The sequence below is a fragment of the Akebia trifoliata genome, chromosome 1 (genome assembly GCF_017979445.1).
Source record: "Akebia trifoliata isolate Shusen 1 chromosome 1, ASM1797944v1, whole genome shotgun sequence".
Classification (NCBI taxonomy): domain Eukaryota; kingdom Viridiplantae; phylum Streptophyta; class Magnoliopsida; order Ranunculales; family Lardizabalaceae; genus Akebia; species Akebia trifoliata.
Window position 1 is genome coordinate 3,381,787 of NC_141375.1, and position 21,170 is coordinate 3,402,956.

A 21,170-nucleotide genomic window follows, 5' to 3' on the forward strand; every position below is an offset into this window, starting at 1 on the left:
TTAGTACCTCATCGATTCTTTTGTAACTAGTTCTTATAAGCAAAACAATCTCTCTTCATGTGTCCCTTCTTTTTGCAGAACCAACATTCTTCATTATTTATTTTCCCAGCCTCTATCTTTTCCTTGATTGTTATCTGATTCTTGAAACCTTTGAATCCCTTTCCTTGCTTAAAGTTCTTGTTGTCGCCTTTCTTGAAAATTTTCTTGCTATTTGCATGAACTGCCAAGTGTGCTGACTCAACTTTCGAACCTCTCAATCTTGCCTCCTCAGTGACACAAAGGGTAATTAGCTGATTTAGATCCCATTTAGTTTCTTGTGCACTGTAATTAACCTTAAAAGTGTCAAAAGATTTAGGCAAAGATAAAACTGCCATGTGAACCAGAAGATCATCTTCAAAGGTAATCCCATGCTCACGGAGACCAATAACTAGTTTTGACATCTTAAGAATGTGTTCTCGAACATTTCCGTTACTATCATATTTCATAGTCATTAACTGACACAAATATTCATACTGAACAGATCTCTTTGTTCCTACAAATTGTTTTTTGATGATCTGCAATAATTCTTTAGCTGTATCTGTGTTCTGAATACCACCTCGAAGAGCCTCACTTATAGACGCTCGAATAATCATCTTAGACAACCTATTAACCTTTTTCCATTTAGTAAATTGGGTCTTCACCAACTCTGTAGAATCTTGAAGTGGAGTCGGTGGCATGTCCTCAAAAAGAACAAAATCAAAGTCCATACATCCCAGTAAGATGTCAATATTCATTCTCCAAGATGAGTAATTAGATCCATTTAGCGGCTCAATCCCTGCTAGACTTTTTTGAATCAATGAACCATCCATAACTGCAATAAGATATAATCAAGCATTATTATAGATATTGTGGGATTCAATTATTTCAATTCGTACTAAGTATTTTGGTCGAATAGTTTCAGAGTATTTTATTAAGGGTGAAACTTTCCACTCTATAGGTACAAACAAGTCGCATTATCAAGTTTTACTTTTAGGTCAAGATCTCAATATGTTGTATGTCCCTTAAAATTGCGTTGGAATACACCTATAAACCTAACCGCTCATGTTTTAGTTTGATCCAGACCCTATCTACACCTTTAGGCAAGAGGGTTATCCTTCTTTTCTCTTTACACTTGTGACTACTCTACTCGTTCGATTTATACAAACATCTCTAAATCATCTTTAGGCAGAAGTTAGTGATTTCATGTAAAAGAGTGTTACAAAGTGATCTTAGTGAGATACTAAGTCCCAAAATTCAAGAACTCGTAACTTCTACAGAACGGTTACCTTTAGGTAGACTACTATTTTATTTCTATCATGTTCCTTAAATGATTACTCAATTTATCTCCCTAAACCCCTATAGGCAAGACCTATACTCTAATATATCTAAATTTACTTTTTAATTATTTTTGTTTTGAATGTGGGTACAAACATTTGTGATAATAGTAACATCTAAAAAAATTTAACAGAAAAGAAAGTAATTCTAGATATATTCTCCAAGAATAGTACATACTTGATATGATTTTATTATTATAAATCATTATCAAGAAATTATTTTAACAATTTCATCGAATATATCTTGAAAAAATATTCAAAATAGACTTTTAGTTTGTCCAAATCGGAGTGAAAATGAACAAGTTATGATCTTTCAAAGTTTTAACATTGGTTTTTCAATGGACTGGTTCATGTTTAAACCAATTGAATCGGTTCAGATCTAATCAGGTTAGAGGCTGACCCAAATGAGTCGGATAAGTTAGTCGATTTGATTGGTTCATATTTCTGAATCGGGCTTGGCCCAACAGAACAGTGAATCGTTTATTATTTGTTGAATTGGGCTTAGCCCAACCGAATATGAATAGGGTTTGGCTCAACGTAACAAAGAATCGGGCTTGGAGCAATAAAAGAATTAATCGGGCTTAGCCCAATCGAAAATCGAATCCATCATCTTTTTCCTTAAGAAGACATAGACAATTGTAAAACCTTAGTTGCTTTTACCCAACTGCATCCACCTATTAGCCGATCGACAGATCTGATCGACGGCATCAGACGATACCTATGACCATCGAAAAATGTCTGGTAGCCTCCGATAAAAAACCTGCGACTGATTTTGAGAATCATTGGGACAATAATCACTTAATAGTCCCTTGAATCATTGAGATCAAAGATTGAGATTCTCTTTTCTTTCTTGGAATTTTTTTTAAACAAATAACTAATAAAATCGTGAAGGACCTGATGCAAAGGTATGATCATAACAGTAGATAGGGAACATGGTAATGGAGGTGTGATTGTTGAATCAATGGTTCTATTGTTCTAGAATCTCGGTAAGTTTTGAAGTCGTTTTTTATTTATTTGCAAAGATGGCTTTACTGAAGTTGGTTTCTATTATTTCTTTTTCAATTTAAGTTCCTTGATTCGTTCTTCGATCGATTTCTTGATAGAATCGAAGTGATCCTTTAGATCCTTCCATCGAAAAATTGAGCAAAGGGTTTTATTGTTCTTAAAAAAAAAATTAAACAAAAAAATATGAATCTTGTTCTACTCAGATTTAATCAGTGTTTTGAACAAGAACAAATCCATCATGACTTTGATACCGATTATTAAAGAAAACTACATCTTAATATACATGAATTTAAGATTTGATCTTGAACAAAATAATAATCGAATCTACACAATAAATATAAAACATTTAGAACTATTTTTCCAATAATTCGTGAAAAATACTTTAATCTCAATCTGCGAAGAATAGGCGTATTACCCTAATTCTACATATACGTTTGGTGATGGAAATCTCTATCTCAAGAAATAGAAAAAATCTATGTAGAGAAGGGGGGACAACCACCTATTTATAAAGAGGATACTAAATTTTTCTATCCATCATAGAATTCTAAAATTATGTGAATACCATTTAAAAACTTTGATAAGATGCTCACGTACCCATCATATTTGATATTGGTAACCAATGCTAGATCACAAACATGATTTTCAATTTTACCCTAATATTTTGAACAAATTACAATCTAGTATTTATATAAAAATTGTATATATGAAAAAGTCATAAATTAGTTTTTACTATAAACTCATAATAATATTCCAACACAATGACCATCCATATTTAGAGTCTATGATCAAGTCCAAAATATTTATTTATAGAATACAAATTTTTTTTCCACTTTAACAAAAAAAAATATTTCAATTTCTAAAACGGTAATTTATCATTTTTGAAACTAAAATGAATATTGTATTATTAAAAAAAAATGGCAATTTTCTGATTTATTTTATATTAAAAAAGATAAGTTCCATACACACTCAAACTTGTACTTAGTGCACCCAATTATTTAAATTATATATCACACACTAACTAAAGGCCAAAATAATGTCATTAAAAATTAGATCTGACACTCCACACCAGAATTTTATCATAGCACATCAATAGAAACTGTACAAGATGAAAAGGTCATGGAACTACAATACCCACAACTACCCATCAAACAGCACCTCTCAAGAATGAATGAGGACCAAATATTCTGATAGAACTAAATTCTCTTACTCAAAAACAAGTTCATATAAATACATAAATAAATAAAGAAATAAAGAAAGACAGTAGCATGAAATGTGTGATTATAGAGAGAAAAGGTCATATCAACTACAATTTAAGATGAATATATACTGTTTCGATTTGAAATTCTTGATTTTAATTTTACTTGGGATGCAATTTGTAAAAAAATTGGTATGCCAAAATAAGTTTCTAAATAAAAAAAACCAAAGGAAAGGGTGGTTTAGAGCTTACACATACCTTCCTATGTTTTGTGAATATTTGAGGATTTTTTTTTCTTCAAATTGATGATATTTCCCTCTTGCAAGAATGGAAATTGAAATTAGTGATACGATGCCGCCAGGTGCCGATTTGAAAACTGATGGGTTGTCTAGTTTGCTGCCACCTATATATAGGGAGAGATAGAATTCCTTGACTGAGGCAAGCAAGGCAACTTAGGCATCTTGGAACACTTTAAGGTACTAAGCTACTACCTTACTTGAATGAAATAACACTTTAAGGTACTAAGCTACTACCTTACTTACTAAGCTACTACCTTACTTGAATGAAATAACACTTTAAGGTACTAAGCTACTACCTTACTTGAATGAAATATTACTTTGATAACAAGAGAAAGATATGGGAATAAAACGAAGGTAAGATATTTTACTCTGGGGAATTGGTTTGAAACCTAACACCTGATCTCCTTTATATTGCCATGTGGCATCTCCTGTGAAATAGCTTTTATGATTCCTACACTCTTCCACGTCAGGAAAATGAGATATGAGGTACAATCTTAAGGTCACTTAAGCACGACTTCTTAAAAATAATGATTACATGACTTGAAATTCACTTGTTTGAAGTCGCATGCACATAAAACCATAGATCTTTTCATTGTGTATCTAGAAGAAAAAGATTTATGGCTCTGCACATGAGACGTCAAGCGACTAAATTTCAAGTCAGTTTATCACAACTCAATATTTAATCTATCCCATAATTAACTCACATACCAGATGTGTTTAGCCTGATTGGAAATATTCAACTAGGGCTACAACCTGGGTGGGTTGGAGGGTCAACCTAAATTGTAGAACCCTCAACCCGACCATCGGGTTAGAGCTCGTTAATCCAAGCTCCTGATATTGAGTTTCTAAAATTGGGTTGAGTTCAGGTTAGTCCAAATTAGGTAATTTTGGGCAGGTTGGACTCATTGAACAAGCCTAATTTCATTTTCAAGTTAGGCAATTTTTGACGGTTTGAACTCATTTTTCTCTCTTTAAAATTTATGTAAAAATGACTTTTCATCTGAAAAACTTTGTAAAATACTATACTTAAACATATAATGCAATAAATTTAAATATAGAAAGAAAAATCGATAAAAAGAATTTTTTTCCCCTTAATTTTACAAATATATTTAGGAAGATAAAACTATATTTTTTTTTTTTTATAAAAATAAATATATTTATATGTAAATTTATAGCATCAAGCTTGGGTTGACTTAGGTTGCCCGAAGCCTCAACTCGAATTGAATTCGGGTTGAGATTTCCTAGTCTAGGCTCAATTCATTTTCCATATAACCCAACCCAGGCTTGCCCATTGGTTGGGTTGAGTTCGGATAAACCCACTCAAGTTGCAGCCCTATATCCAAACCTTGCAGTCTGTCCAATCAGACTGATTTTTTAGTTGGTTTGATTGGTGATTTTTTTTCCATTTGTATTTGAGAAGGCAACCGGAATATGTGTTTGGGTGGGGCTTGGGGGAGGGTCCATTTTTTGGTAATAGAAACATTATAAGTCAAACAATTGAGAAATAGATATGTGATTGAAATGGTAAAGGTGATGGTAAAAAAGATTTGATTTCACCCAATTCTCATGTTGGAGTTCATGTAAAGTTGAGATTAATTCTTAACTGGTTGATCTTGGTTTTTGTGTCTGAATTGTTGAATGTAAGATATTGGAGGAAATTGAACCCTCTTCCTCCACAAAGGGAAAGAAGCCAAAAAAAAGGGTTCAATTTTATCCAATTCTCACTTTCAAATCCCCACATTGATTTGAAGTTAAGATGTTGAAGGTGAGATATTGGAGAAAACCAAACCCTCTCCACCACAAAGGGAAAAATGATTTAGTTTCATCCAATACTCACGTTCAAACCCTAACATTACTATGAATCATCGATAGTTCATTCCATGATATATGTGCTTGAACAATTGAAGATGAGACAATGATGGAGGAAATCAAATCCTCATTCATCACAAAGGCATGAAAAGTTTTGTTTTCATCCAAGTCTCAAATTCAATCCCAAAGGTTGAAGCTAGTAATTCAAATATAGGAAGAAGCCATGCTTCTCTATTTATAACAAAGCTTCTCAAATACATTACACACATGCCAATGTTGTGTGATACTTGTTTTTCTTGGCTCTCATGTGGAACTTGTGAAATTCATGTGAGCATGAAATACATGCTCTATTATGCCAGATATATGGGGATGGTAAACTGTTGTTGGGTCTACCCAAACTAGGATCTTGAGTTCCCTTAATTTAATGAGATAATTACAAAAACAGATATGAACTTTTTTAAAAATTACATAATCAATATGAAAAGAGTTGCGTTAAACTGATTCTAAAAAAGCTACTCGCTTCTCACTCGCTATACGTGGCATGTGCACAGAACCATAGATCTTTTTCTTCAGGATACACAAGGAAAAAAGATCTATGGTTCTGTGCACATGCCAAGTCAAGCGAGTGGCTTTTTTCGAGTCATTTTATCATTAGTTATATGAAAAAATAATTCCAAAAAAGATTAAATACTGATTTTCATAAATAAATTTTTTTTTTTTACGAAAATGGGTAAAGAATTGACTTATACCTTCGTTTTTGTTTAAAAGTGGCAAAATGCAACCCTAGTTTTTAGCGGTTCAACCATCCTGATATTTGCATTTCAGAGTTACTTTAGTTATTTTTGGGCACGATTTCACAATTGTCCTTCACCACTTTGAAGAAAAAAAAAATCAATGAATTTGCCATTTTACCCATTTTTGCAGTTATTTCATGCCCAGTTCCATAATTTTTACAAAGTCCATACACATTTTTTGTAAAACACACCCGGACAATATAGTACAGTACTGAATCAATGGTAACTCCTACTTGAGGATAAAAACCGAACATGTTTAAATCTTGTATTGTTCTCGAATTTTGATAGTGTTATTGAAGTTGTTGTTCCGTCTTCTTGATTAGTGAGGCAAAGCACTCTTTCCAATCTGAAACGCTTTCTTCACCGTTCACCACCTGTTGTCACACATTGATCAGGTCATTGTGATAACAAGATTGCTCTTGAAAATCTTTAGCACAAAGTTGAATTGGTTTGGAGATTATGAATTCGACATACCTCGAACACGAGTCCTCTCTGTGGGACTGCGTCAAGTGCCTCCACACAAATAAAGGCAGCATCTTCTTTGCTCAGCCTTCCTTGTTCTGCACTACCCTGACATGAAGCAACATAAACAAACGTGTATAAGTCTTAACCTTCAGAATTTAGATGCATAAGTCTTCAACGTTAGTCTTTGCATGCCATACAATGAGTCTAAAAGAATGAGGATTTAGGTGGTGAGACAGATGAGGACACACTTGCAATAACATTAAGACATGAGTTTCGACAGAATTGAATGGAGGAACAAGGTTCATTTCGGTCGAGGCCTTTTTTTGTTAAGGCTTTCAGATGATGGTGAATTGGTGATGATGATTGAAAATCCCCGAAAAAACAACATAAATTGAATCATTATTAGAATTATTTCATTGAAGATATTATAGAGGTGTCACACCAATTGAATGACCCTTGAAACCTAAGAGAGACAAAGAGACCGATACCAAGTAGGCATGCTACATATAATGCACTCGCAAGTGCGACGAGTTGTTAATTATTAGCTGAGATGTATCTTTCTGACTATGAAAAGCTTCAATAGAAAGCATTACTCGGTAGGCTTCTTTGTGACCTTGTTGACCCAGAGAGGGAAATGTCCCACCGTTCCATAAGTATCAGAAAAATGGAAAACGATTTGTTTCTCATTTATTTGATTTCATGGATCCAGAAAGGAAAAAAAAAAAACTTTTATGGATCACAATTACATTGCTACAAAATACGGCACTTTAGACATAATTGAATGGAGGAAAATAATTCATCCAACCAGACCCTATATTTTTTAGATAAGCCTTTAACGATGATGATGGTGTGCAGAAATGAAAAATACCTCTTTAAAGCTGAAACCTTGTGTCCCACCGGGACTATTTTGCAACAAACCAGCTCTGATGATTGTGTATGGGATGCCTAAAGCCATCACCATTGATTCATCTTTCTCGGCTAATTTCTTAGCATTGCTTTTCATGAGAGCTTGGATGCCGCTGCAACCTCTATAAGCAGCCAACTGCTACCCTTATTCAACCTCCATATACAAGAATGGTTTCTATACTAACAACACAAAGGGAAGGATTTGCAAACCTGAGATAAGAGAACTATATGTTGTACTCCTCTCATACTCCCAATATCAGATAAGAATCCTTCCTGCAGAAGAAGAACTTCTCTTTTTCAAGGAAATTTGATCACTGAAAAGAAATTTCTATCAATATGAATGTAAGAGAAGAAAAAGCCGATAGGGTGTAAACGAAAATCCTTAATACAGTGTTCAATAGAGGAATAACATAACCCATGTAAAATAACTTCAATGTGATTGATTTTATGAAGAAACTCAAATTGGATAGTTTTTTAAACTAGAGATTGGGTGCGCTAGAATCATGTTAACCAACAAACTACTCCACCAAACCAATTTGTTGGAGAGAAATATGAATATATGAGGGTCACGGGGCTAAGATGGGGTATGACACACACAAGAGTGGAGGAAAATATACACTCAACAAATCAGTACAGACAAACTAAACCCAATGGAATAAGGAGTTCCCAACGAATAGACTTGATCCCCATAGCATTCAAATGCAAAGCGAAAAACTTACCTGACAAGGTCGTTGTCATATGGTCACCAAAGAGGGAATTCTACAATCTTGAGATGCCTTTCAGCACAGATTTCCAAAAACTAGATGAGGAGGGGCCTACGTCTCACCAGTAACCTAGACCTATCCCTAACCGTCTCCCTCCGCGCTACAATGCTGATTGGTTTGTTGAGACATATTTAAAACCCATTTCTCATCCATCCTATGTGATGGATTACTGGTAAACTTAGTCCTCTTAAGATTTGAACCCAAGGAATATTAATATCAAGTGTCGGAACCCACATGAAAAGCATAGTAAGATTGAATCCAATCAATCCATATAAAATAGATCGGCAATAGTGTCCCTACCCATGACGAACTATATATTTCCTATTCTATAAGGGTTGAATAAATCAACATGTTCTACTTTTATTTATTTATTATTATTTAATATATTAACGGTATATGCGTGAGACACAATCTACTAATTGTAATTGATCTATTTCAGATACCAGACTATTATTTCCTATGATATAACATTGAAGACATATTATTGCACAAAATGCCTCAAAGTATGCTTACATTTGAAGGCCATATTATTGCGCGAACACCTCTGAGAGCCTTCTTAAGGAACGGTGGATCACTTGCATCTCCAGCTATTGACTTTACATAGAACAACATCAGAGAAGCATCACTATCAGCATTGCAAAATATAAGGAAAAAAAGAAAGAAAAGAAGCGTAGATACTTATATTACTGTTTTTTTTTTTAAATAAGTATAAGTGATGTCACCTCAACATAAGTCCCAAAGGCTTCAATGGCCGCTCGCTTATCCTTCACTAGTGCTTTGACTCGAGCTCGTTTGACAATTAATGACAATATTACCATCTGAATAAGCCAGATATGAGATGAGTAAGTGTTAATAATTATAACTATGATGATGATGATCCACTCCAAAATTGGAAAAAAGCAAATGGAGACCCCTCAATGTGGGGGGCCGAAGAATAGTACCATAGAGGCAGGGGGACAGAGTTTGTGTAGTATCTAAAGGAGCGCTCTACTGATATCTAGGAAATAAGAATTAAATTGCCAATGTAGAAGAACTTGACTTTGGGTAAGTCAATTATGTGGCTTGTATGAGTCGTAAGTTTAATAACGTTTTAAAAAAAGTCGAAAAATTACTCTTCTCTTATGGAGAAGGAAAATCATCATTATAGTCATCAAAGCCTTATACCAAAAATTTGGGGTCAGCTGAGCAAATATGTTCCTCTATTCAAATCTGCTCAAAATCGATTAACAAAATTTGTAATTCACAAATATTGTAGTTTGTCAATAATTCACACCTGACCAATCTCACTATCTCCATCAGTCACCAACACTGCATCTCTAATTTCTTCTACTCCTGCACTTGAAAATAAGAAATTTGAAAATGTTACAAGACCTTACAATGGAATAAAAACATTACAAATCAGCTACTTATATAAGAGTACCTTGAGATTCGTCTTCTTCGTCGTTAAGAATCCCATCTTTAGGGAGTAAATCAGGTGCACCATACCACTTTCTCAACTTGGGTCCTCCTACAAATGAACAAATTTCATCAAAAACTCACAAATTGAGGTGTGCAAGAGAGTGAATTATAAGCCTAGCTGACCAAGAACAAGAAACAAGAGATACCCAATTTTTATAATTCGATTTCAATCGAAACTCCAGTATTGGTTTTTGAGTACCTTCTATGTAATCGAGAATTTGATCAGTAAAATTGGTTTTCTTCTTGGAGGAGAAACAGAGGAGAGAAGTTTTGTCGAACTTGATGAGATCGATGGAAGGATTGACAGTCTTCAATGGCTTTCGAGAATGAGAGAATAGAGAAGAGTAAATGGGGAGAGATGAAGATATAGAAGTCGCCATTGTTAGATACTTTCAGTGTTTTGAGTTGCAGAGAGAGAGAGAGAGAGTTCTCTTATCCAACAGTTTTTTACACCAAAAGAAGATAACAGTTGGATAGGGTACACGGCCCGAGTTAGGCCCATGGAAAAACTTGCAATATTATGAAACTCAACCGAGTCAACCGGGTTTTGTGTTTTTGATATAAAATAATGAAATTTTCAATGAATTAGATATTTCTTATCTATTAAAAAAAAAGATTTTGTGAATGAGCAACTGTTAACACACTTTAGTATAAGAAAAATATAATTATTTGAACTAGTATTTTAAAAATCAGACCGATGATCATATAAAATATTTGTCAAATTGTTTGATGCACGAATGGATCCTAATTTAATTCGATTGGATTGAGGCATATTTATTATTAAAAAATCTAAAAAATATGTGTATTTTTTCTTTAATAATTTTACTTTTATATTCATAAAAGGCCCAAGATCGATAGACACAAGTAAAGGGAACTCATGTGTTCACTCACAATCCTGATTGTACACATGTGAGATCCGAGGGTCAGGATAAAAAAGTATCTCAAGAATAAAACACAAATCTCGAAGATAAATCCAAACAATTGAATTTTGTATTTACACGGTTGGGATTGTTTGTGAATGTATGTGTTCGCTTTATGACTCTACGAATCTCAACCCATTCATAAAAAGATAATCCTCATAAAAATCAATTGTTCATTAGTTAGTCAAATCGATTAAGTATGAAGATGAGACATCAAATTTTAAATCAATACAAAAGTGCCGTCTTGAGACCATGAGACTTGGTTTAAGACAATTTTAACAAGGGTTATTCTATTACGACTCCAGTATATTATAATTTTACTTTATACCAATTTAAATGTTTTAACTAGGGGTGTCAATGAATTTGGTTCGGTTCTTAAGACACTTAGAATTATAAACATTATAATTTTTTTTTTCGATTATGGTTTTTGTTCCAAAATAAATGGAATGGGAATTGGAGTACTCATTAATTCTAATTCTTTAAGAATCAAATGAAAAAGAAAGTATTTCAAATTATTATAAAACATTTTTTTCTTTCCAAAAATCAAGATATTATCTACAAAATTACTAACTTAGATAAGTTAATGATTTTTTTTAAAATAAAAATTTATTTTCTTTAAAAATTATAAATTTTTAGAAGAAGTAACTTATTTTAAGTTCCAAACCATAGTTTACATGAAAATTGAAGAACATATATAACATGCATTAATTTTAAATTAACAGAATACTTTAAATCATCTATAGTATTAAAAGAAAAAAAAAATAAATTGATTTCGAATACCCGTGAATACCCATTGGATTGAACCTAATGATTCAGGTTCCCAGTGGTTCGGCTCCATTTTAGACCCTAATCTAATCAATTACAATAAAAAGGGAACCAGAACCGAAGTTTTCGGCTCAGGTAAAGGGGTTACCATTGAAACCGCTACTTTTAACTAGTATAACAAAATTGAGTCGAACGAGTCAACTCGTCACGGTGAGGGGGTGAGGGCCAAGGAGACGGGATGTGTGATTTTAAAACGGTCCACTGGGCCGGGTCGAAGCCTTCGTTTTTGTTCGAGGAAATTATAATGGTCCAAACTTGTCAGGGTCATGGCCGGCCCATTATACTACAGACAACAAATACCTTTATTTTCCTATTTATTTACGGGTTTACCCTTAACAACATTCTGAGTTAGGGTTTTTTAGGAGACAAAACCTTGAAATTTAATCCTGTTCGTCCATATTACATAACTAAGTTTCGGACCGTTCGATCGCTTTCAACTCCTTTTTAAAGAGCAACCAACTCTCCTCCAGTCTCTCTCACAGAAATTAGGGTTTTGCAGAGGAACCCCTCCGAAGAAAACAAGTAGATCGAATTTCTGCAACTTCGGTTGCTTAATCTCATATCGATTCTGCAAACATGGCAACTCAAATGAGCAAAAAGCGAAAGGTCAGATCTCTGTTTGTTTTTTTTTTTCCTATTCTGGTTCTAGGGTTTCTCATCAAGATTTGTCTTACTTTATTGGTTACAGTTTGTCGCTGATGGAGTTTTCTTTGCGGAGCTTAACGAGGTTTTGACGAGAGAGCTTGCTGAGGATGGATACTCAGGTGTAGAAGTTAGGGTTACACCGATGCGCACAGAGATCATCATCAGAGCTACTCGAACTCAAAACGTTCTCGGTAAATCTCAATTTGTTACTTTAGGTTCTGTGATTTAGGATTTTTATTGATTTGAGATGATAATTAGGGTTTGGATTGGATTTTTATTAGGCGAGAAGGGAAGAAGGATTAGGGAATTAACATCGGTTGTGCAAAAGAGGTTTAAGTTTCCTGAGAACAGTGTGGAACTTTATGCTGAGAAAGTCAATAACAGAGGACTTTGTGCCATTGCTCAGGCCGAGTCTCTTCGTTACAAGCTTCTTGGAGGCCTTGCTGTTAGGAGGTACGTGTTGATAGTCTAGATGCTTAAATTGGTGTTTTTATGATGATTTTGTATTTGTTTGTTTGCTTGTTTGTTGTTGTTGATAATTTGTGGTACTTTTTGTTTTTTTGTTGGCATTTTTTATCGCATTATTGTCTGTTTGGCTTCTAGATCTGTAATAATGTGATGATTATTAGTTGTTTGATGCATAATATTATATCGAATGTTTCTGCAACGAATCAGATATGTACCAGAATGTATTGATTTGGTCGATACAGAAATGGTTTTTTTGACTAACCGAAACATCCAATCGATATAGAGTTTTAAACCTTGCTCTGAATTGCTTCTGAACTATTTGTATCAGTGGGTTTTTTCTCTCCTTTTTATTTTTATTTTTTACAATAATGCATTTGAATGGGTTTGCTTGGATCTAAGAATTCACTTTACCTTTTATTTGCCTCTGAAGTATTTGTATCAATGGGGTTTCCTCTCCTTTTTATTTTTTACAATAATGCACTTGAGTGGGTTTGCTGGGATCTAAGAATTCAGTTTGCTCAAGTAATCTACAAGAAGTTGGTTCTTCTTGCCAATCTTGTTTTCGAGGATGATTACATTTGATGCACCTCCATCTACGACACAAATCCCAAGAAGAGGTTCTTAATATTCTCTTGATATAATTGTCAGTGAGGGATTAAGTTAACTTCTGCTTTATAATACAGGGTGCGAGAGAGTTCTTATAGCTTAAATATGAAACGACTTGATGTCTTTATTCTCGCATCTCTTCAATGGTTCCGAGGATTAAATCCCTTGGCATGTATAGCATCCTTTCTGCTGGTATTAAAATTATTTTCTTTGTCCAAGAATCCTATGTTGGGACGATTGAGCCTTGTGTATGGGAGAAAGCTAATTTTGTAGTATTAGAATTTGTATGATTCGTGATTTGCTTCTTGCTGTCAATAAAACAGTTTGGTTTGTTGTACCAACTTTGTTTTGGAAGGTGTGTAATTAGTTTTGCTTCTATATTCCATCATCCTCATGGAATGTTATTGTTTTTTGTGCTGCAACCCTTAGGGAGGGCCACGATTCTTGGTTGTAAAGGAGCTTTGTTGGCTCAAGTACCATCAAACATAAACTTCTTAATGAGAAAGTAGTAGTAAAATCAAGATTTCTCCTAGATCATGCTTTATGTGCCTTAGAAATATGTAGAGCTTCGTGTGCTTTCTTGTTTGCTGTTTTAGGGAATTTTCCTCACTGTTTTTGTGTCATCTATAAAGCAAATAGGTAATCTTGGTACTGACTCTTTGTCGGAAGATGACTATATTAATAATGCTTGCCTGAGCTATTGTGCCCATGAAGTACACCTATATCATGTTGTAAGCTTGGGGTAGCCACATAACTTAGTTTCCTCCACTAGTTGTTTGTTTATTTAACTTTCAATGGTTATAATCACTATCATTTTGTGAAAGGAATTTTGAATTCATTTGAAAAATTATTTTCCTTTTAAAACTTTTTGCTTTTCCTTGTCCAAGATCAATGCATTGTGAATCTTGAGAAGTGGTGGGTAAAATTTAATAGAACTTCCCCTTGGTTAAAGTTATTGGTTCACACTTAAGTTAGTAAAACTATCATATATCTAAAAGAAAAAAAAATTGGGGATTGGAAAAGGAAATAATAGTACGTGTGTGTGTGTTTTTGCTAATGTGTGCAAAAACGATGAAGGACAATGAAAGAAAAGTATTACAAAGTGCCATTTACATTTAGAGTGCAGTATATGTGCGTGTGTGGCAAATCACAATTCTTTCATTGCAATTGATTTTGTTGAGTTCAGAATTTGATTTCGACAATGAACTTTGGAATTTGATTGTAAATTTTCATTTTTTAAAAATTTATTTTCTGACTGTATATTTTGTTAGAAATTTTCTATCTTCTTCTTATGTATTTAAACAAAAATGCATATGCTTTTTCCCATTTTTTCGTCATCCAAAATTTTTTAAAGTAGATTTTCCTGATTTGCAATAACATATGCGCAATGGCATATACTGATCATATAACGTAGCACGTGCTATTTGATAATATTGATCTCAACACTCACTGACTTTACCTACTTAGCAAGCTTGCACCTTCAGTACATTCATTATTGTTGGTAGGAATTTTTTTGTTGGTCTTGTTAAAATCTAGGGTACTTTGGTAAGTAAATACTATAATATAGGTTTATGGGATCTGTTGACGGAAAAAGCACAAAATCCTGACTGTTGCAACACAAAATCCCATGATCAGGATTTATGCTAGGGATATATATATATCCTCAAAATGTGTTTTACCTAGACCAGTGGACTTCGTGTTTTTAACGGCCAGGATTTCATATATGTTTTTTACGGGTTATTTTTCATGAGTCATCGATTCCCAAGCCTTATATTAAAAGTAACCCTGGTGACATTGTTGGTGCCCTTGGGTTATAAGCTATGCTTCTCTACCATCTTCGCATAAGTTTCTCTATTAGTATGCTTTCATCTACTAGATCAAGTTTCTTCCATCATAAAGGAATTTTAATTCTTCTATTTTCTTTTTTTCTTTTTTGGCTTCCTCTAACGTGCGCCATATGGTTGCATTTTTAATTATCTATGTCCTTACAATCTACATTGCCCAATGATGGAAAACTCATTTTGAGGAGCGGTTGCATTGATTTTCATTTTGAGCCTTGACACCACCACCACCACCACTATCACCACTACCACCACTATCTTAACCACCATCATCACCATTACCAACATCATCATCTTTTTCTATACTGAGGTGTGTTGAGGCTCTTAATGAAACCCATTTGCTTAAGCCGTTGATGAATATTGAAAGCTATGAGATCTGAGGGCACAAATACAAAATGTTAAATTGACAAGTCAGACTCATTTATGCTTTATGCCTTGCTATTCTACCTTTTTGGCTAAGTAATCTGGCTACCAAACTTTTTTTTTTGTTTTTGTTTTTGTTTTGGCTAAGTCAATTAAGGCGGTGACATTTTTGGTGCCCTAGGGTTATAAGTCATGCTTCTCTAACGTTGTTGCTTGAGTTTCTTTATTAGTATGCTTTTCATCTACTGCATCAAGTTTCTTTCATCACAAAGGAATCTTAATTGTTTTATTTTGTTCATTTCGGCTTCCTCTAACATGTGCCATATAGTTGCATTTTTAGTACTCGGTGCTCTTACAATCTACATTGCCCAATGATGGAAAACTCATTTTGAGGAGCGGTTGCATTGATTTTCATTTTGAGCCTTCACCTCACTACCACCACCCCCACCTCCGCCATCACCACCCCCATGTTCATCACCATCATCATCACTATAACCAACATTATTCTCTTTTTTCAATTCTGAGGTGTGTTTAGGCTCTTGATGAAACCCACTTGCTTAAGCCGTCGATGAATATTGAAAGCTATGAGATCTGAGGGCAAAAAATTCAATATGTCAAATGGACAAGTCAGACTCACTTATGCTTGTGCTTTGTGCCGTGCTGTTCCCCCTTTTTTTTGAAAGACTTAATGACCTATACCCTAAGTATATTTTGTACTTTAAAAAAAGTATATTTTGGAGATGAGCAAGTTCAATTTCTTTAAGCATTCACTTGCTACCTATTGTGTGTTAAGGACATGGACATGTGTATTGATGTCCATGACAGGAGCAATATGTATGACATGGGGCCTCTAAGAAGCTTGAAATATTGTCACATCCCTACATGTGTTTATCATCAATCCATCATTGAGGTCATCTGTACTTTATCCCAATAACTGGGGCTGTTAGCATGGGTCCTATTTCTACACATGTTTTTACAATATAATATTTTGCAAAACGTACCTGCATTATGCATTCTATGCCTTGGAAATATTTAGGCCTTAATGTTCTTCTCATCTGCTTTTTTTTGGGGATTTCTCAGTATTTGCATGTCATCTATAAAGCAAATAAGTAAACTTTGTACTGACTTTGTGTCGGAAGATGACAACATTAATAGTGCTTGTCCGAGCCATTTAGCCCATGGATTACACTTACTTCATGTTTTAAGCTCGGGGTAGCCACATTACTTAGTTTCTTCTACTAGTTTGTACTCATTTAGCTTTCAATTGGAAGTATGAAACTATAGATGTGGTTCAGTTTTAATGAGTTTGTGTGGATAGTAAAATCTGAAAAATGAAAATTTGAATTCTCAGCCTTGTTTCTGCAAGCATATACATGAGGCTGAGCATATAAGAAATTATTTTTGCTAATGTTGCTATTATTTATACGAAATGCCCCTCCTTTATTTATCATCTATGCTGAAAGCAACCTTAATGAAGATAGAGTTTCATAATCTTATTCCTCTAATTTACACTTATAAATCTGAAATATATAGACTTGGCAACATTAGCTTTACAAGTTCTTAGCAGACTCAAATAATTAATCTGCCCATTATTTTCTATTATGTGTGCCAAAAATTTGTTTTGTTTACTCGTTGACCAACCGATTAAGCGACAATACCACGTTTATACTGTATTTATTAAACTGAAATTAATAATTAGATAATACAATACGAGAACAAGTAAGAAATACCTCTTTGGAGGCTTCTCATTTATTATCAATGCTCACATAAACAATTTATGCGAGTGGGTTAGGCTTCTGTGACTTTTGTGAAGTGCTTGGTGTTTGGATTTTGGAATATCCTCCGACATGCCAATCCGTCCGTCTATGCTGATAAAGCCCAATTCAAGTCCATTAGTAAGAGAAGTGGTGGCCTTGTTTTGTTTGCCGGGAGAAGAAATGTTCAGTCTTTTCTAGCTAGAAAGCTAATGTTTGATTATACTGACCATTCTTATTCTTGTTTTTCCATGGGGCCTTCATGTATGATTCCAGCTTGTAGTGATCAAGTTGAAAATTCTGTTAGGCTGAGTTTAAGATCTTTCTCTATCTTCCCTATGTTATTTCAACTTTCAAGTCAAATTATGTATCTTAAAAAAAGAAGTAATAAATTTCACTGAAAAGATCTGTCAGAACTTTTTAATGAGTACATTTTTGCTATGACCAACTGTGAAAATAAGCTAAGGGCTTTTGAAAAGTTGAAAGAAAGTAAAAAAACTTCATAAAAAGTGCCAATTTGGTTATCGAATAAGAAGGTGATATAGGTTGAAACAAGCATTTGTCACCAGGGGCAGAGCCAGGATTTTGCCCTGTAGGGGCAACCAAGAGTAGAAATTTTTTTGTGGGGACAACAAATAGTGAAAAAAAAAAAAAAGTTTTGGGGGCAACTAAGATTGGAAAAATTTTTTGTGGGGCAATAGTGGCAGATTTTTTTATTTGCCACTAAAATCTGTCGCAATGGCTCACTAATTCATATAGACTTTGAAAATTCTTGTGGGGGGCTAGTGCCCCCACTCTAAATCCACCTCTGTTTGTCACTCATTTTTATTTTTTAATGTAAACTATACAAATAAAAAAAATATTTTACCCTTGAAATATGCTATGCCAGTTCTATTTGGATCACAGTATGTAATGTTATGGCAAGAATTTGTGTTAGTCTTTGCTTGGTTCACTGCATAATATTTTGTTTGAAGTATTTTTTTTTTCTTTGAGGAACAAATATTTTCTTCAAAAAACAAAGGTACTTTCAGAAAATATTTTTCTGTGAACCAAATACAGCCTAATTGCAAAAAATTGGTTTCAAATTTCATGAGTTATAATAGTTTTATATTAGTATATAGATGTTGAGTTTGTGTTTTCCGTAGTTATGGGAAACAGCTTCAATTTGGTTTTTTGAAGTTTATTGTGGATTCATATTAAGTCCTTATTTTCTTTGTTGAATTGTTACAATTTCACATTTTTAAATATTCTACTAAATTTTTTGTTTAATTGAATCACATGTCTTTGTGAATTGTGATACTTTGTCAAATAACAGATTATATTTATCCAATGACCCATCTATGTTGTAGGGCCTGCTATGGTGTCCTGAGATTCATCATGGAAAGTGGAGCCAAGGGCTGTGAGGTTTGTTTCTAAGCTGATTCTTGCATTTACTTTTATTGGTCTTGTTAGGATTTGAAAATGTGACGATTTACGGCTACAAACAGGTGATTGTGAGTGGAAAACTCAGAGCGCAGCGTGCAAAGTCAATGAAGTTTAAGGATGGATACATGATTTCCTCTGGTCAACCTGTTAATGAGTACATTGATTCAGCTGTGAGGCACGTTCTTCTCAGACAGGTCAGCTTCTGCACTTGTTTTTTTTCCCCTTGGTATGTTCGAGTTCCCATGCTTGTTTATGCAGGGTTACACTTTTTTTCCAAATCTGAACCCTTGTTAGCAATTTGGAATACAACAAAAATTAGATTTGTGAAGAATTCAAGTTCTATTCGATTTTGGATTGCAAAAATCCAGTCTAAAATTTGGCCAAAAATTCTATAAATGGAAAATATGCTTCATACGTGTATTATCCGTTTCTTTTCAGAAATTTTAAAATCAGAAATTCAGTCATATGATTGTGATGTTAATGGTGACGGTGAAGGTGATGGTGATAATGAGGACATTGAGGTTCGTGTCATTGTTTTTTTAAAGATAAAGAGGACATTTGTCATTTAAAAATGTGGATTCTTCCAAAATTTTGAAGTATGGCCGTGTCAAAGTCAACTTGTGTTACACATCACAACTTACAAGTTTACACTATGCAACATACAACAAGTTAATGTATAGTAGCATTTTTTTCCACGTTGTAAAAACTGCGTTTTATTCTTTTCAAACTTAAAATCCATGAATTATCCAGAATAGTTCAATAATCTGGAGAATAATACTTCCATTGATAGAAATGAAAAATTCAAGAATTAAACGGGAGATTTCTGACAAGGATCTGAACCCTGTCATGCTGTTATGAATTCAACGTTTACTATGAGATCCAATTTTTTTTTTTGATAGATACTATGAGATCCTATTTCACTGTGTACTACTTTTAACACACCAATTAATGAAATTAGATGCAACCCAACAAGGATATAGACTGAAAAAAGGAGTTCTGAAACCCAAACATAACAGAAAAAAATGGGTGGGAAAGAAAGGAGCTAACTAGTAATCCAATGAAAGCTAACTTTTAGTTTCTTTCTCGATCAACCTCACTCATAACCTTTCTTTCAGCTTCTTCTAAGGGGAATACATGCAAGTGGGTGCAGGTATTAAAAAAATGAAGTTCGTTTTTTGCACACCAAACTCCATATTTAATTTCATTGTGTAGCAATATAAGCTATCTTTATTACAATAGTATGTTTACAAGCATTTACTATGATAGTATTTCTGATATATCATAGTTACTTAATTAATGTAGTGATTTTAGGCTTGTTGTCTCTGCTATTATGTTTTGAATTGCAGATACCTTGGTTTATGGTCTTTTAAATATGGTTTACTTTGGGTTTGTGTCACAGGGTGTGCTTGGAATCAAGGTGAAGATCATGCTTGACTGGGATCCCAAGGGAAAACAGGGTCCAATGACGCCATTGCCTGATCTGGTTACCATCCACACCCCCAAGGATGAGGAGGAATACATTAGGCCATCGATGCTGGCCACTGATATTGATGTTCCTGTTGCTTAAGTCAAGTACTATGGTATTTTTGAGTTCCCGAGGCATTTAGTTTGTGTTTTTTGCGTTATTATGTCGGAAACAATATTAGGCTTCAATTGCAGAAGTAGTACTGTGAATTCTTGTTCATTTATGGTATTTAGATACTATATACAGTCTTTTTCTCAAATTTTTTTGACATTATTTACGCATGCTTGAAAAGGATTTATAGTTAGTTTTGGGGTGTGATTGTGTTTGTTTCTTGGACATCCTGGAAATGTTCTCTAGGTGTGTTGATCAATCTCTTTTATTTTAAATTCTGAAGCAAATATATAATACTACTTTATATGTATAGGTAGGACAGTTGCTATGAACTAGTGATTTTTATTCAAATATCTTCATACCTATGTTACCTACCAGAGGTTTAACTGAAGAAAGCGAACCCAGTTTTTGTAAGGTAGGGTAGGTAGAGAATTCGTTTTGGTGGTGTTTTACTTCATTGTTTTCCATTCAAATGTTATTTACCATGTGTTGGAACAACTTTACTGAGTTGATTCTAAATACTTTATTGGATTTTGGGCTTTATTTATATGATTGCAAAGAAAAAAATAAAAGCGTTACAGGATAATGATGGCAATGAGAGATGAGTGTCTATATTTTGGGAGCAGACTGTAGTAGTGCCCCTTTTAATTAATAGAGATTGACATCTTGAAAATAAAGACAGACAACTCAACCTTGAATG

The 21,170-nt window shown here is 33.9% G+C and overlaps 2 protein-coding genes across 3 annotated transcripts; one reads left to right on the forward strand and one right to left on the reverse strand.

Annotated features, from left to right (window-relative positions):
- Nucleotides 1-6,528: 6,528 nt before the first annotated feature.
- LOC147410410 (NAD(P)-binding Rossmann-fold superfamily protein) lies at nt 6,529-10,483 on the reverse strand. 2 transcript variants are annotated; one of them, XM_086435048.1, is made up of 9 exons: nt 10,247-10,481; nt 10,010-10,096; nt 9,863-9,921; nt 9,312-9,407; nt 9,103-9,183; nt 8,036-8,098; nt 7,788-7,961; nt 6,929-7,024; nt 6,532-6,828 (listed from the first exon to the last, which is right to left on the reverse strand). In XM_086435048.1, exons 1-9 carry the CDS (start codon nt 10,425-10,427, stop codon nt 6,745-6,747), a joined length of 921 nt encoding a protein of 306 aa, XP_086291174.1. In that variant the 5' UTR covers nt 10,428-10,481; the 3' UTR covers nt 6,532-6,744. The 2 variants fall into 2 exon arrangements, with proteins under 2 accessions (XP_086291183.1, XP_086291174.1); XM_086435057.1 differs by lacking the exons at nt 7,788-7,961; nt 8,036-8,098 and having other exon boundaries at nt 6,529-6,828; nt 10,247-10,483.
- A 1,754-nt stretch (nt 10,484-12,237) lies between these two features.
- LOC147410411 (small ribosomal subunit protein uS3x-like) lies at nt 12,238-20,663 on the forward strand. Its single transcript, XM_086435071.1, has 6 exons — nt 12,238-12,398; nt 12,481-12,628; nt 12,719-12,890; nt 18,819-18,873; nt 18,957-19,088; nt 20,294-20,663. Exons 1-6 carry the CDS (start codon nt 12,369-12,371, stop codon nt 20,459-20,461), a joined length of 705 nt encoding a protein of 234 aa, XP_086291197.1. The 5' UTR covers nt 12,238-12,368; the 3' UTR covers nt 20,462-20,663.
- Nucleotides 20,664-21,170: the final 507 nt, after the last annotated feature.